The sequence below is a fragment of the Hemitrygon akajei genome, chromosome 23 (assembly GCF_048418815.1).
Source record: "Hemitrygon akajei chromosome 23, sHemAka1.3, whole genome shotgun sequence".
NCBI lineage: Eukaryota > Metazoa > Chordata > Chondrichthyes > Myliobatiformes > Dasyatidae > Hemitrygon > Hemitrygon akajei.
In genome coordinates, this window is record NC_133146.1 from 19,462,740 (window position 1) to 19,479,780 (window position 17,041).

Below are 17,041 nucleotides of genomic sequence, written 5' to 3' on the forward strand. Positions count from 1 at the left end.
TCTGGGCCTGAGCTCATCTCAGATGGACTGAAAGACTGTGGAACTGTGTGCTGTGGTCAGATGAGTCCACATTTCAGCTAGCTTTCAGAAAAAATGGGCGTCGAGTTCTCCGTGCCAAAGATGAAAACGACCATCCTGATTGTTATCAGCGAAAGGTGCAAAAGCCAGCATCTGTGATGGTATGGGGGTGCATCAGTGCCTACGGCAGGGGTGAGTTGCATGTATGTGAAGGTACCATTGACTCTGAGGCGTATATTAGGATTTTAGAGAGACATAATGTTGCCATCAAGGCGACATCTCTTCCCAGGACGTCCATGCTTATTTCAGCAGGACAATGCCAGACCACATTCTGCACGGGCTACAACAGCGTGGCTTTGTAGACACAGAGTGCGTGTGCTTGACTGGCCTACTGCCAGTCCAGATCTATCTCCTACAGAAAATGTATGGCGCATCATGAAGAGGAGAATCAGATAACGGAGACCACGGACTGTTGAGCAGCTGAAGTCTTATATCAAGCAAGAATGGACAAAATTTCCAATTGCAAATCGACTACAATTAGTATCCTCAGTTCCAAAACGATTAAAAAGTGTTATTAAAAGGAAAGGTGATGTAACACAATGGTAAACATGCCTGTCCCAACTTTTGCTGAGTGTGTTGCAGCCATCAAATTCTAAATTTGTGTATATTTACAAAATACAATTAAGTTGGTCAGTAAAACTATTGAAAATCTTTTCTTTGTACTTTTGTCAGTTAAATAAAGGTTCACGTGAATTAACATATCACAGATTTTTGTTTTTATTGCATTTTGGAAAATATCCCAACTTTTCTGGAAATGGGATTTGTACATCTCGTAATTCTTTTTCTTCGCAAACATCTACGAAATCAGAGGAGTGCCCCAAAGAATGAATGACAGTTAAATGTTAGAACCCCAAAGCCCCCCATCAGCTTCCCCTCACACACATAAGCAGCAGCAAAGCAACAATCTCCCCCCACAACCGCCAGTAGAAAAAGCATCTGCACACCTGAGTTCTCAAGCGTGCAGCAAAGCATCAATAAAGATACAGACTTGCACTACCCCAAAGACTACTTGTTCAGCTGGTAATTTGACAGACCACAGGCTCTCTCTCTCTCCCCAGTAAGGGAAAAAGAGGTGTCCCCGTTTCACAGCGAGAGGGGAGACGTAACAAAACAACGTGCTGATTTATGATGTTAAAAGTCTGTTGCGTCACTTTTTCCGAGCTCTGTGCCCAAAGAACTCGGGTCTCTGGGCACACAGCCAGTATCTGCCATCTCTCACGATGCATCTGGCAGCGGCACTGGCTTTGAGTCCCCCGACTCCAGAGCCCCCAAAATCTGTCACCCTGAAGGTGTGCTTATTGTCATTTCCAGTACACAAATGTAAAGGAGAACAAAATAATTGCTACTCCAGATCTGATGCAGCACAGAAAAAAAACCTCAAAATGAAAAAGAACACCGTATTATTACTAACTGAATAAATATAAATATACAAGATGGCTTATATACACACATAGATTGTATGTACAAAAAGTGATGCTAGGCACAGGAGTGTTTGTACATAAGGTGACTCTGACAGGAAATGATAAGGTAGTGGTAGTTGGGGGCATGGTGGGGTGGGTTTGTGGATGGAGGTGTTGATCAGTCTTACTGCTTGGGGTAAGTAACTGTTTTTGAGTCTGGTGGTCCTGGTATGGATGGATGCTACATAGCCTCCTCCCTGATGGGAGTGGGACAAATGGTCCATAAAGCTGGGTGGGTGGGATCCTTCATGATGTTACTGGCATGTTTTTGGCACTTTATATACATCTTTGATGGCAAGTCGGCTGGTGCTGGTGATGTGTTGGGCAGTTTTGACGACCCGTTCTATCCAGTAAAATTTGGAGATACAACAAAATGAAAGCTGACTTTAGGGTTAACCTTTTTATCCTGGGAGGGATCGATCTCTGCAGTGGGCATGGGAGTGAAATGTTTATCGCTGTTACCAATTCCAACACTGTCCTCCTGTAGACAAAGGCTGGGCAGTGCACACATCCCACGGCACGGCAACATCCAACGGCAAACAGTTCGATTGGGACCAACTGTTCAAGGACAACAAGGAGGCTATTGAGAAATACCGGAGAGGTGAGAGAGCAGGATTGGGAAAGGTTCTGCGTATGGAGTGGGCTGTCGGTGTCGGAGAGATCCCAGAGTTGTGGAGAGTGGGATTGGCAAAAACAACAAATACAGGCAGGTTTAGGGTTTGTGTCCATGCTGCAGTCATCGGATCTGTTCTCACAGCTCAGTGTTCCCCAGCCTCCTCACATACCATCCTGCCATCACTCTCCACTCACCTCGAAATCACACCACTCACACAGCACCTAGTGTGACCAATGCTCTCCCCCACCCTGAGACTCACTACATGGTTTCCTTTACAACATAAAACCACTCACTGTCTAATATCAGACGATGTCCCATCTAGCTTGATCCCAACCATAAGAACACAAGAAATAGGAGCAGGAGTCGGCCATCTATCTCCGCCATTCAATAAGATCATGGCTGATCTGGCTACGGACTCATCGCCACCTACCTGCCTTTTCCCCATAACCCTACTATGCAAAAATCCATCCAGCCTGGTCTTAAATATATTTCCTGAGGTAGCCTTTTACTGCTTCATAGGGCAGAGAATTCCACAAATTCACTACTCTCTTGGAAAAGCAGTTCCTCCTCATCTGTTTTAAATCTTGAGGCTATGCCCCCTAGTTCTAGTCTCACCTACAAGTGGAAATAACTTTCATAATTTTATATGTTTCTATAAGATCTCCTCTCATTCTTCTGAATTCCAGCAAGTACAGTCCCAGGCAGCTCAAACTCTCCTCATAGTCTAACCCCCTGATCTCTGGAATCAACCTGGTGAACCTCCTCTGTACCACCTCTAAAGCCAGTATATCCTTCAAGTAAGGAGACCAGAACAGCACACAGTACTGCAGCACCCTGTACAAATGCAGCATAACCTACTGGTTCTTAAATTCAATCCCTCTAGCAATGAAGGCCAACATTCCATTTACTTCTCTGTATACCCAGATCACGGGCTAACTCACACCCTCACCTGGACATTTTTGGGATGTGGGAGGAAATTGGAACACCAGGAGGGAAACCCAGGTGGTGATGGGTATAACATACCAAATCCTTACAAACAGTAGCAGAATGGAACACAGATTTCTGGTGCTGTAATAGCTAATCGCTAATTGTGCGGTCCGTAACTTGGTTGAATTGGAAGCACAGAATCATTCAGTGTGGGAACACACCTTACAGCACATTGAGTTCACACCAACCATCCATCTATACCTCATTCCCATCAATTCCCCCTATCCTACCCCTTACCCACACCTTGGGGAAGGTTGGGATTTTATAACAGCTGATGACTTCCCCCCCCCCACCCCCAAGTTGTTAGGATATGGGAGAAAATTGGAACAGCCAGAGAGAAACCCACATGGTCAGAGGGAGAACGTGCAAACTCTACACAGACAGTACCCGAGGTTGGGATCGAATCTGAGTCTCTGTGATTGATATCCTGTAAATGGCTCTCATTTGACTGCAGGCAGCAGAAGACACCATACGTCCTCCAGCTCCTCCAGACGTTTCGGTGGTCCTGGAACCCAGGGCGTTGCTGAAAGCACACACCACACATCCCATCGATCCAGTGCTGCTGGGGTGCAGTCATCAGCCACAGTGTGGAACGAGGATACGTACAGGAGTGGCACTCAGCTGGAGGACTCGAGGAAAGGTGAAGACCCTGCCCTATCCCAAACACTGCTGCAGGAAGAGCAGCCATCCCTGTCTGTAGCGGGGCTCTGAGCACAGCACTGTCTGGGAATCCAGAACAAAATCAACACTGGTGGAGGAACTCAGTGGGATAGTCAGCCTCTGCAAAGGCAAAGGGATGGTTGAGGGCTTGGCTCGAGACCTTTCATCAGGGCTGGGTCCCAACACAAACTACTGTCTTGCACCCATTTGTCTCCATAGATGTTACTCGGCCTGCTGAATCTGTCTGTGGGTCTGATCACATTGTCACGCATTGTCTGAAACCAGTTCTGTTGACCATCTCACCCCTGACAACCCTCCAGAGTCCAACAAGAATTATGCAGTAATGCACAACACCGAAAAGAAATTATTAGAACGATAATAGATGGTGATTGTGTCGTTAGAGACCAGGTCGATAAGCCCCAGGGACATGAGCAGAGGGAGCCCAGAGTCCCCAACACTGCTGACCAATCAGGTGGCTGCCCTTTTCTACCAATCACCTTCCATTTTGGTGGGGAGATTGCCAATCTTTGGAGTTGGTTTGCCAATCCCATTGTGGACCCAGCAGTGCTCCGGTTTGGTGGGAGAGGATAGGGGAAGGGAGGGCAGGATCTTGGCACTGTCACTGCTGTGGCTGAGGCCAGCCCAGAACTGGCCACTGGGGAAAGATTAGCTTACATCTGCCAATTTAACGTTGTAGCAACACATGGGGATGCTCACTTTGCACGGGTGTCAGATGAGAACCAGGGAGAACAGCTGGAGAAGGGGAGGCAAAGGAGAGCTGAGGCTGGGGAGCACAGACACCTGGTTCATTATGCAGGGATTAGCACACTGCCCCTCTGTCTGGGAGTGACTGGCCTAGGCCTCACGCTTTGCTCCCATCAGACCCCACACACTCACACAGTTGGCCAAGTTCAATTACATCTCCGTAAGGTGTAGGTTCCACACTCCACAGCTCTCAGTGAAGTTCCTCTTCACAGAATTAAATAGGTGATCCTTTTGTAGTGAGACTGTGCCCAGGCCTGGACTGTGGTCACTTCAGCATCTCACTATTTATTTACTCTTTGAAACTCCATAGGATGTTGTCCCAATCTACTTCGGACTGCCAAATTTAACCCTGGGTAGAGCTGTGAATCATGAATTCCAACATTACTAAGGCTTCCTGTGACCAGTCCCACTCACCTCCATATTTCTCTCATTTCACCCACTGTCAATAGACACCCAGCCCTGCTCTTGGTAACACTACCTCAGTTACACCGTTCCTCACCAGGGTCCCCTGCAAGAGCAGAGCTCCTCGTTCCCAGTTTACTCTTAACATCATCCTTGTTCTTAAATCTCTCCCCACATCCATAATCTCCAAACCCAGACCTTCTCATCTGGATCTCTTGATCATTCCCTTCACTCATCACATGCAGCCATGCCTTCAGATGTCCAGTCCCAAAGCTCTAGGATCCCTCCCTGGTCCCACTACCCCTCTCCCTTTACAGTCTCTCTCCCAGTCCCACTACCACTCTTCCTCATCCCACTTCCCCTTCCTCTTCCTCCCCCAATGCCACCAGATCCTATCCCACTTTCCACCCACGGAACTTCTCCCCGGTGTCCCTGACCCTAGCCCAGGGGTTCCCAACCTGGGTTCCACTGACTATTGGTCCATGGCATATAAAAGGTTGTGAAACCCTGGCCTACCCTTCAGCCACCTGCCCTGATGATATTACTGATGTGAGTTCTGTTTGATGCTCCAGTGAAACACGTCAGGACATAAAAGGCCTTTCATACGTACAGATTACAGCAGTAGAGATGTGGTGGATGAAAAACACCCAGGACCTGGTACAGTAATCATTTCTTTCTTTCTGCAGATCACACCAGACACAGGCGGAGCCGCAAGAGAGCACCTGCCCTCAAGTAATTCACCATCTGCGAGACGGTTCTCGGGCAGTGGTTTGCTTTGGGCCCACTCTCCAACACAGCAGTTTAATGTCAAAGAAAAAATGCATGCATATTTCTTCTCTTCTAATACCGTGGGGTTCTACTATCCTTCCGTCCTAGCCTGGGGTTCTGACTATTTAATGGAAACTGGTCGACAGTGCCTGATCTTTGTTACTTCCTGATGGGATCGCTATGCCACTGACCAATGATGACGTGGCAACATCTCTCCCGAAGACCCGGGGATCAGTGTGGTACAGCACCAGCTGAAGCATGACAGCCTCTTCCCCTCCCCACACAAGCCCAGTGCAAAGAAGGGCTAAGACATCACTTCCCCACCTCCCTCCATCCCATCCCCACACCATGATGTCAGAAGCCAGGGAGAAAGCCCACCACATCCGGGGAAGCCGGTAACTGTGGAATTCCAGCTCCTCAGCAGGTTTCCAGTCGGAGGATGATTAGGAAATGAGATGGTGATGAGCTGGTAGAGTGGTGCAGAACATGGATAATCAGCCAACACCCAGCCAGTATAAAGTCTCACCAGAGTGGGCTGGTACCATTGGCCACAGCCTCCGGCTGAGACAGTCTGCCTGTTTAGATTGGCACTCACAGGAAGAAGGGGATGGATAGGTTTTTATGGATGAGAGTCTCCGACAAGGGGCCATGGTTTCAGGACAAGGCGATGGTACGTAGGAACAAATGTATTCTAATAGAGTACAGGGATTCTGGAATTTTCCAGCTGAGTACCAAGGAAATTTGGAACCCCTAGAACAGAGATGAGCAATTTCTTTAGCCAGAAGGTAGTGAATCTCTGTACTTCATTGCCACAGACATCTGTGGAGGCCACATTACTAGGAACATTTAAAGTGGAGGTTGATAAGTTCTTGATTAGTAAGGGTGTCAAAGTTTATGGGGAGAAGGCAGAATGGGGTTGAGAGGGATAATAAATCAGCCATGATGGTGGAGCAAATGGGCTGATGTCTTCTGGAGTGTGTTGTAGAGACTGGAACAGAGGTATTTAAAGAAGAGGGAAAGGTCAGGGTCTAAGGGCAGTGGGGAGCTGACATCCGAGACCCACGTAAATTAGCTATGAACATAACGGCAGGGCAGGTCTGATGGCCAACATTGCACCTATCTCCTTGTGTAACCTGGGGAAGGATGTAGGGGGTGCACAGCCATTCCTGAGGTGGGGTTTTGAGGGAGTAAAGCTGAGTCTTTGCCTTCAGTCACTGCCCTGCTTCCTCCCTCCCCTTGGGCTCTGAGCTTGCTGGAAGCTTTCTCTCTGCTGGTGACGTTCCTGCGTACCTTTCCTTTCAAGTACCAGCTGATGATTTTTCAGCTTGCCTTGTTTAAATTATAAAAAAATGTTTTTGGAATAAACATTTTAAGAAAGAAATTGGAGGTAATTTTTAAACAGCCTGCTCGTGATGAGATCTCTGTGTGGAGGGACTCCTATCTGATCCACTGAAGTCAGATCTCAACTTGGAACTGATCAGATCTGAATGTGTCAATGGGTGTCTGAGGGTGGGGATCCAGTCAGGCAGAGGATGAGGGGGTGGTGGGAGTCACATAGTCACAGAGCTACGGCCCCCTTGGACTGTTCAGAATCACCCACCCGGAGTGCAGACCCTGCCTCATCCTCCTGGACCCAGGCTTGCTGGCTCCACTTACCACCACGGCCTGGGACATTGCCAGGTTTTAAAACCTGCAGCGATGGGAGCTAACGTGTCTGATGCCGCATCTCCTTGGTCCACCTGGACAGGTCTGGGAACTGGTCTTAAGTGGAGTTCTGTGCTCCAGGTTGAAATTTCCACCATTCTGATATGACAGACGCCGTGGGGCAGGGTGACCGAAGCAACTCCACACATGATTTCACCATCCCCCCATAGTTAGTTCACAAGAGGAAGCCAGGGATGTCCTCAGGGACCTGTACACAGCCTTTAGCTGTCAGATCAGATGAAAGGCGAATGGTTTTATAATCAGCCACTGGTAATGGGTGGGGCAGTGTACATGCAGGGACGCTACCCACAGCCTGGGCTTTCCCACCGTTATTAACTCGCAGATCCTGGCCTCCCTGAACAGTGGGCATTCCAACCTGGAATATCAGACCCCACTAACAACCAGCTCCTGGTCCTATTAAACTGGGTCGAGGGAATGGGTCATGCAGTGTGGGAATTCATCGGACATGTGTTAGGGGTGATGGGGGGGGCGTATGTCAATTACACCTGCCATTTGCTCTGTGCTTGAAGCTCTTGTGCCCTCCAACCTTTGGAGATCTGTTTCCAACTCGAGACTAGCCTACCGGTCCTCTGAGCGGTTCATTAGTCTGCAAACTGTGCTCTTTCTCTGATAAACGTTTCAATAAACTGTCAGCATGAACAATTCTGGACTGACCATGTGACCTCATTGGGAATAGAAGCAGCCCTTTGCTGTTCTGAATGTTAGTTACTGCCTAGTTACAGCACAATCTATAAATACAGATTCAGATTCATTTATCACATGTACATGGAAACTCACAGTGAAAAGCGTCATCAGTGTTAACAACCAACACAACCTGAGGGTATGCTGGGGACAGCCTGCAAGTGGCGCCACACATTCCAGTGCCAACATAGTATGCCCACAATACTTGGCAGAATAACATAGATCACAACAAATAACGAAACACCTACAACTAAACAAGCCCTGTTACTGTCTGTCTGTCTCACTCACTCACTCTCACACATACACACCCACCCAGTTTTCTAACCCCAAGTGGGTCTCAAACCCACCCCAGAGATTTGCACATCCTGAGAGCCAGTGGGAAACAGAATCAACCCCATTCCCCACTCTTGTTCATCCTCTCCTGGGCACTGCTAGCTGTCCTCCCCCACTCTTCCAAGCCCACCATGCCAACCTCATCACCTTCCACTGTACATACGGGGAAAAATTGAATAGATTATAACTTTATTCGCTGTAGTGTCTGATAATGAGAGGAGATTTGATAGAGATACTCTGAATTATGAGGGTTAGAGACAGAGAGTACATGCCTTTTCCCTTCAGGCTAAATAAGATCAGGGATCATAGGTTAAGGGTGAAAGGTAAAATATTTAAGGGGAAGCTGAGGGGGAACTTCTTCACTCAGAACATGGTGCAAGTGTGGACTGAGCTGCCAGCAGAAGTGACAGATGCAGGTTAAATTGCAACATTTAAGAGAAGCCTGGATAAGTACTATAGATGGATGAGAGGGATATGAAGGGCTGTGGTCCAGGTGAAAGTGGACGGGCCTAGCGGAAAACCAGGCTGCCACAGACTAGGTGGGCCAAAGGGACTGTTTGTGCTATAGTGCTCCATAACTCTAACCCTCACTGCACTGCTCTGACACAAACTGCTGCAGTCACGACACTCCGGTCACCAGAGTCACAGTTTTTGGCCAGGTCACTCCTCCGTGTGAGCGAGTGACATTCTCAGGTCGTTTGACGTGGGATTCTACCAGGCAGCGGGACCAGTGGACCTCAGTGGGTGAGGTCAGTGGGGAGCACGGGATCGCCACAGGGATAGTCAGCCCCAGTGGAGCTGAATGACCTGTGTCCGTCCAGCCAATACCCGAGGATGCTCAAAACTACGCAAAGCTACGAACTGCGCCCTCACTTGTGGGGTCCTGTTCACTGTCCTGGGAGTAGGGGTGGGTCCCTGTGCTGTCACCAGTCCAACACAACAGACCGCCCGCACTCCCCACCATTGCACAGGTCACACAGTCTCACTATGCACAAATGTGATCATCAACTTTGCTCACCTGGAGTCACTGACAAACGATAAGCAGTTCTGGGTGACGGTAAGAAATGGAGGGAAGTAGGGGTACAATATTTCTAAGAGACATTGTTGATAAATAAAAATTGTGCAATTATTTATTGGATAAAGTTGAATAAATTCATAGTCAAATCTCCACTCTACTTTCTGAGAACCCATGATGATTAATGAAGTCACTCTGTGGTCCATGTTGATGTAACTCCTGCATGAGAGGCGTGCCCTCACATACCCCTACCCACCCTCGGTCACGCAGGGGTACCGACACACACCTCACACTCCCAGGGTCCGTTCACCAGTGTCCAGTAATGCGGCACACAGCGACAGAAGTCTCATGCACGGGAGGTGGTGTAGTGCCCCTCCATAGTACTGACGATCTTGCTGGCACACTCCAAACTGTTCAGCACTCGCTGCACTGTTGCCTCGGTAACCCCTGCACTGTAGCAGTTCTGCACACAGCTCAGAATGTGGAGGAACGGGCAGCCTTTATCGATGTCTAGTGCAAAGAGAGGAAGAATTAAACACAAGGGCGTTCTGACCTCAGCTGAACACCGAGCAGTTGATATCCAAAGGAGGATTGCCAATGACCTTGAAATTTCAGACTGATTCATCCCAAACGCCTTTCAGTACCTCACATCTGCCCTGTAAGTACAGATGGCCCCGCATTACTGTCACATATCTGCCCCATCAGTACCCAGACCAGTACAGGTGGTCCTGCGTTATGGTTCCAATCTGCCCCAGCATCCAGAACATAGAACATTACAGCACAGTACAGGCCCTTCGATCCACAATATTGTGAAGACCCTTTAACCTACTCTAACCTCAATGTAACCCTTCCCTCCCACACAGCTCTCCATTTTTCTATCATCCATGTGCCTATCTCAGTCTCTTAAATGTCTCTAATGTATCTGCCTCTACCACCACCCAAGCTGTGCGTTCTGCACACTCATCACTCTCTGTGTAAAGACCCTACCTCTGATATCCTCCTATACTTTCCTCCAATCACTTTAAGATTACAGCACAGGAACAGACCCACAATGTGCTGAACCAATTAAATCAGTAATCAAATGGCCAACTAAACTAATCTCTTCTGCCTACACAATGTCCATCTCATAGAAACATAGAAAACCTACAGCACAATACGGGTCCTTCGGCCCACAAAGTTGTGCCGAACATGTCCCTACCTTAGAAATTACTAGGCTTACCTATAGCCCTCTATTTTTCTAAGCTCCATGTACCTATCCAAAAGTCTCTTAAAAGACCCAATCGTATCCGCCTCCACCACCGTTGCCGGCAGCCCATTCCACACACTCACCACTCTCCGCGTAAAAAACGTACCCCTGACATCCCCTCTGTACCTACTCCCCAGCACCTTAAACCTGTGTCCTCTTGTGGCAACCATTTCAACCCTGGGAAAAAGCCTCTGACTATCCACACGATCAATGCCTCTCATCATCTTATACACCTCTATCAGGTCACCACTCATCCTCCGTCGCTCCAAGGAGAAAAGGCTGAGTTCACTCAACCTATTCTCGTAAGGCATGCTCCCCAATCCAGGCAACATCCTTGCAAATCTCCTCTGCACCCTTTCTATGGCTTCCACATTCTTCCGTTTTCCTCACGTGCATCTGCCTGTAACCACCATCCCAGGCTTTGTGTAATAAAAATTTGTCCCTCACATCTGCTTTGGAATTAACCACTCTCACCTTAAATACATGCCCTCTGGTATCAGAAATTTCAACCCTGGGTATTGTCTGTTACTCTACCTATGCCTTTGATAAGCTTATAAACCACTATGACAGGGATTCCCCACCGTTTTTTATGCCATGGACCAATACCATTAAACTAGGAGTCCATAGACCCCAGTTTGAGAACCCCTGCTCAGTGAGACCCCCCTCAGTCGCCACCACTCCAGAGAAAACATCCAAATTTGTCCAAACTCACGCTACCTCCCCAATGTTCTATGAAGTTCTGGCATTCAGAACACAGATGATGAAAGGCAATTCTTCACCCAAAGAGAAGTGAATCTTTGGAAATCTCCACTGCAAGGGCTGTGGAGTGTGCTCAAGCCAGAGACTGGCTGGGTTTTAGGTACACAAGTGATATGAGGTTAGCCCATGAGAGGGAATGAATGGTTACCCTTGCTTCGATTTTTATGTTCTAAGCATTGACTGGAATTGGACTGCAGGAAAGTTGTTTTGTGGGTCAGAACTGAGTTCCTTTGGACTCTAAACTCCTTCCTCAATGGCCCTCAATGTTTAAAAGGTTTTATACAAACTACATCCTCCATTGCACAGCAGCTGAAAGCTGGTGACATCAGAGACTGTAGACACTGGAATCTGGAGCAAACAACAATCTGCTAGAGGAATTTGAGGGGTGGGGGAGGAACTGTGGACACCAAATCCAGTGTCCATCCTGGACCCTTGAAAGGGCTCACCAAAGAGGGCAAGATCTGCAGAGGAAATCACTCACATTTTGGTCTTGTGGAATCATCGCGAATGATCCCTAGTGTCACATCATGTAGCTCCTTCTCCTGGTCAGTGACCTGTGGATAATTTGTAAACAGATCTGCATGTCAGTACAGCACAGACTCCTCTCAATAGCCACTGGCCCAATATAGACATGGCTCTCATCTGGAGAATCCAGGGCTAACACTCTCTGTGTAGACAGTGGTCCACATTTGTTGAATGAAACCAGGACCCTGAGCCTGAACTCTGCTTCAGGTCAGGGGGTTTTACAACCTCAGTCTATGGGCTTTCATGACAAAGCCAGCACTCAGTGCCTTTGGGAAGAAGGTGGTAAATGCTTTTAACCTGTGGAGTCCTTCTGCTGAAATAACCTGCATTTCAGGGACAGAGTCCTGGGTTTAGATTCAGTGATGACTAGGAAACAGTGCTATTCTTCCAATCCAGAATGGAGTACAACTTCGGGGGAGAGAAAGGGGATAGGCCCTAGACTGAGGCGAGACACCTACCAGATACAACTCGTTAGGGCCCTCCACCTTCTGGAAAATGACTCCCTCCTCCTGCAGTGCGGAGACGGCCTCTTGAAAAGTGGTGTGAATCTGCCTTGATACACATAGCAAGCTCGCAGGCTCCTTAAAAAGACAGGAAACAGAACATGAACACACAGTGCAGTGGCAGGAGACAGTGACAGGAGGGAGAACACTCTCATTCAATGTCAGTCCAGCCAGACCTTCCTTATAGCTGCTCTCGATCCCAAAGCATAGCCCCCTCACCACCTACAAAATGCTGCAGGGACTTAGCAGGTCAGGCAGTATGTATGGTGGGGAATAAACAGTCGACGTTTTGGGCCAAGACCCTTCATCAGGACTGGAAAGGAAGCAGCTTCTCACTTCATTACCCCCCACCTACCCTCTCACCTGGTCTCACCTATCACCTCAAACTCCTTTCCCTTCCCCCCACCAGCTTATTCTGGCTTCTCCCCCTTCCCTTCCAGTCCTGTGAAGGGTCTTGGCCTAAAACGTCAACCTTATATTCCCCTCCATAGATGTTGCCTCACTTACTGAGTTCTTCCAGCATTTTGTATGTGGTGCTCCCTCAAGTTTACAAGCATCACAGAATCTCTTGTGCACCACCCCACCCCCAATCTCCTCACCTCTTTCTCCTGCACTGAGCTCTCAGCCAAGCTTTGACCCAAGCCTCGTCCACACAAAACTTCCTGACTGCGCTGAGCAACGCAGGATAACCAGTCGATGGCCTCCAGCTCACGTTGGTAGAAGTTCTTCACTTGGCTCTGAGCCAGAAACTCTTTGATCTTGCTTTGCAGGGAAAGGATGCATGCTCCGTCTTCGCTGGGGATGAGGAGATACGAGCAGGGAGAGAGAAATTACAGATAAGATTAGCTTTATTACTCACATGTACATTGAAACATATAACAAAATGTATTATTTGCATTAAATTTGCATTTCCTACTGCGCAGGACTGAAAGAAGCTACAGAAAGTTGTAAAATTAGTCAGCACCATCTTGGTACTAGCGTCCAAAATATCAAAGATTCTTTCAAGGAGCGGTGCCTCAGAAAGGCGGTGTCTATTATTAAGGACCCATATCACCCAGGACATGCCCTTTTCTCATTGTTACAGCCAGGAAAGAGGTACAGAAGCCTGAAGGCACACACTGAGTGATTCAGGAACAGCTTCTTCCCCTGTGCTGTCTGATTCCTAAATGGACACTGAACCCATGAACACTACCTTAATTTTTTTTATATATTATTTCTGTTTCGCACTACTTTTTAATTTAACTATTTAATTCACACACACATATATATGTGTGTGTGTGTGTGTGTGTGTGAAGTAAACATATATATTACATATGTGTGTGTGTATATATACACATACACACACAAACGTTTGTACACACACACACACACATGCATATAGTTGGCCCTCCTTACCCGCGAGTCACGCATCCACGAATCGAGAAAACCTGGAAGTGCTCTTCCAGCACTTGTTGTTCGAACATGTACAGACTTTTTTTTCTTGTCATTATTCCCTAAACAATGCAGTATAACAACTATTTTACATAGCATTTACATTGTATTAGGTATTATAAGTAATCTAGAGATGATTTAAAGTATACGGGAGGATGTGTGTGGGTTATCGTGGATCGGGATCGGAAAAAATCTTAAGTTCTCTTACTCATTAAGTCGGAGCAGGTACATCCAGTATTATTTAGCATCAGTTAGTCAAATGTTTGTCTTAGTATATAGTATATATTTTACCTTTCTATGCATATAAAACACTTAAGGACGTATGTTTCAGCACCGGGCTCGGGAACGTGCTGGGTTGATGTGGAGGATCAAAACCCCAAAACCCAATCATTAAACCACTGCGTTGCTTAGTAATAATTGTCGCTTTCATCAGGGCAAGGCTTTTCTCACTTTATCCTTTAAAATTGTTCCGATCGTTGACCAAAGTAGCCTAACACTTTTACAACGACCGATGGCGTTTCACCTCTTTCCGATCGCTTTATTATCAATCGTGATCGTGATTATTTTCATGAACAGAAACATTGCGGATTCAGAGCTCCGCCAGGTCCTAAAGACTACCGCACTGAGACAGGTTAAATAAAGTCTGGGGTTCCACTGGGTCCTAAGGTCCACTGCATTTAGCCAGGTTAAATAAGGGACTTGAGCATCAGCATTTTTTGCTATCCGCGAGGGGTCCCGGAACCAATCAAATCAGTGAGAGTTGTACAGGGCAGCCTGCAAATGGAGCCAGACTTCCAGCACCAACTTACTAGCTCTAACCTTTAGGTCTTTGGAATGTGGGAGGACACAGGAGCACCTGGAGGAAACTCACATGGTCACGGTGAGAACGTACAGCAGTGGGAACTGAACCCTAATCGCTGGCGCCATAATAACGTTACACTAATCACTACACCTCTGCGCCACTATAGAGTTGGACAGACAGACAAAACTGGGCAGGGTGCTCAGGGGAACAGCAGTGAGATCATAAACAGTCCCTTTCCTGACCTCTCCCCTCTGTTTCTGTTCACCACCACCCCCTCCCCCAGGATCCTTCCCGCTCTCTCCTCACATTCCTCCTCCTACCGCACACCCCTCACTGCTTTCCCTATCCCAGTGCTTGAGCTGCCCCCCCCCAACCTCCTACTTATCCTCTGTTCTCACTTCGCCTCCGTGCTGTCCTTTGGAACTTGACACGCTTTGTCGTAGAAGCTGCGGTAAAGGTGAGGCAGCTCCAGCATGCGGGAGATCTGTATGGTGAAGAGAGGATCCACCAGCTTGGCTACAGGCAAAGAGAACATAACCAGAGCAGGAGTTACCCCAGCCCAGGGCAGAACCACCCCCCACCCTGCCCCCTCCCATTCTCTCCCCCCACATCCTGCCCCCTCCCATTCTCTACCCCTCACCCTGCCCCCTCCCATTCTCTCTCTACCCCTCACCCTGCCCCCTCGCATTTTCTCTCTCCCCCACCCTGCCCCCTCCCGTTCTCTACCCCTCACCCTGCCCCCTCCCATTCTCTCCCCCCACCCTGCCTGCACCTGTTCTCTCCCCCACCCCGCCCCCTCCCATTCTCTCCCCCCACTCTGCCCCCTCCCATTCTCTCCCCCCACCCTGCCTGCACCCGTTCTCTCCCCCCACACCGCCCCCTCCCATTCACTCCCCCCACCCCGCACCCTCCCATTCTCTCCCCCCACCTTGCCCCCTCCCATTCTCTGCCAGAACCCTGCCCCCTCCCGTTCTCTACCCCCACCCTGCCCCCACCCGTTCTCTCCCTCAACCCTGCTCCCACCTGTTCTCTCCCCCCACCCCGCCCCCTCCCGTTCTCTCCTCCCACCCTGCCCCCTCCCATTCTCTCCCCCCACCCTGCCTGCACCTGTTCTCTCCCCCACCCCGCCCCCTCCCATTCTCTCCCCCCACCCTGCCCCCTCCCATTCTCTCCCCCCACCCTGCCTGCACCCGTTCTCTCCCCCCACCCCGCCCCCTCCCATTCTCTCCCCCCACCCCACACCCTCCCATTCTCTCCCCCCACCTTGCCCCCTCCCATTCTCTCCCCCCACCTTGCCCCTCCTGTTCTCTCCTCCCACCCTGCCCCTCCCATTCTCTCCCCCCCCACCCTGCCCTGAGCCACTCACTGATACTGGTGCTACTGATTTCCCGTCGCTCTCTGTAATCCCTGATGCGTCCCCGGACCTGGACAACGTCGCCCAGGTCCAAGCGGGAATTGCCGTGTTCCAGTCTGGTGATGCGGCTCAGCTGGTCAAGGAGATCCAAGCCCTTGGAGGACGAAGCTGCAGGAAGAGCCAGAATCAGGTTTATTATCATCACATCTGTCGTGAAACTTGTTGTTTTTGGCAGCAGCACAGTGCAATACATAAATAAAAATGATAGATTACAATAAGAAATATATATAAAGTAAATAAGTAGTGCAAGATAGTGAGGTAGTGTTCATGGGTGTAACTGGGGGTGGGGGGGTGGGCTCATTGGGTCGGAAGGGCCTGTTACTGTGCTTAGGAGGAGACAATGGTGCCTTATGGCAAATCCTTTGTGTGAATCTTTGAAAACAACTCTATTTCTATCTTTAATATCTCTTTTTCCTTGCAGGGTTCTTTTGAAGATCCTGACCTGGAGTTACACGCTGACTTTGGTTCTTTGCGGGAATGGGACCCGCTCTCGGGGTTTCATGACTAGCCATTATTCGGTATGCCAAGGATGCGACCTAAGAGGTTAGCTCACCTTCAGAGTTCCGGGATCTCATGGCTCTGGAGACGGGTGGACCGAAGGTCAATGTCTCTGCAGGAATCCGGTGTGTCGTGGGAGACGGAAGATCGAAAGCAGCGAGCTGGCGGCTGGCTCTGCGTCCAGACTCCTGACCTCTTTGGGCACAGAGCTTGGAAAAAGCGACCCAACAGACTTTCAACATCATAAATCAGTGAGTTCTTTGTTATGTCTCCCCTCTCGCTATGAAACAGAGACACCTCTTTCTCCCTTATTAGGGAGAGGGAGAGTCTGTGGTATGTCAAATACCGGGTGAACGAGTAGCCGTTGGGGTCC

At 48.8% G+C, this 17,041-nt stretch overlaps 2 protein-coding genes across 9 annotated transcripts in view; one reads left to right on the top strand and one right to left on the bottom strand.

Moving 5' to 3' along the window:
• The window catches only part of LOC140715218 (uncharacterized), a 51,725-nt gene extending 43,621 nt beyond the window's left edge, over nt 1-8,104 (top strand). For both annotated transcript variants that reach the window (XM_073027087.1, XM_073027089.1), the window contains 3 exons: nt 2,026-2,139; nt 3,596-3,781; nt 5,655-8,104. In XM_073027087.1, coding sequence (XP_072883188.1) covers nt 2,026-2,139; nt 3,596-3,781; nt 5,655-5,704 — 350 coding nt within the window. In that variant the 3' untranslated portion in view covers nt 5,705-8,104. The remainder of the gene's footprint in view (nt 1-2,025; nt 2,140-3,595; nt 3,782-5,654) is intronic.
• The window catches only part of stn1 (STN1 subunit of CST complex), a 38,995-nt gene that overhangs the window by 10,129 nt on the left and 11,825 nt on the right, over nt 1-17,041 (bottom strand). For 5 of the 7 annotated variants that reach the window (XM_073027092.1, XM_073027090.1, XM_073027091.1 and 2 more), the window contains exons 5-10: nt 16,123-16,278; nt 15,155-15,272; nt 13,123-13,318; nt 12,479-12,601; nt 11,977-12,049; nt 9,577-10,000 (exon numbers count right to left, since the gene is read on the bottom strand). In XM_073027092.1, the coding sequence (XP_072883193.1) occupies nt 9,837-10,000; nt 11,977-12,049; nt 12,479-12,601; nt 13,123-13,318; nt 15,155-15,272; nt 16,123-16,278 (830 nt within the window). In that variant the 3' untranslated portion in view covers nt 9,577-9,836. Of the gene's footprint in view, nt 1-9,576; nt 10,001-11,976; nt 12,050-12,478; nt 12,602-13,122; nt 13,319-15,154; nt 15,273-16,122; nt 16,279-17,041 lie in introns of those variants that run through there. The other 2 variants (XR_012096084.1, XM_073027096.1) reach the window with 2 other exon arrangements.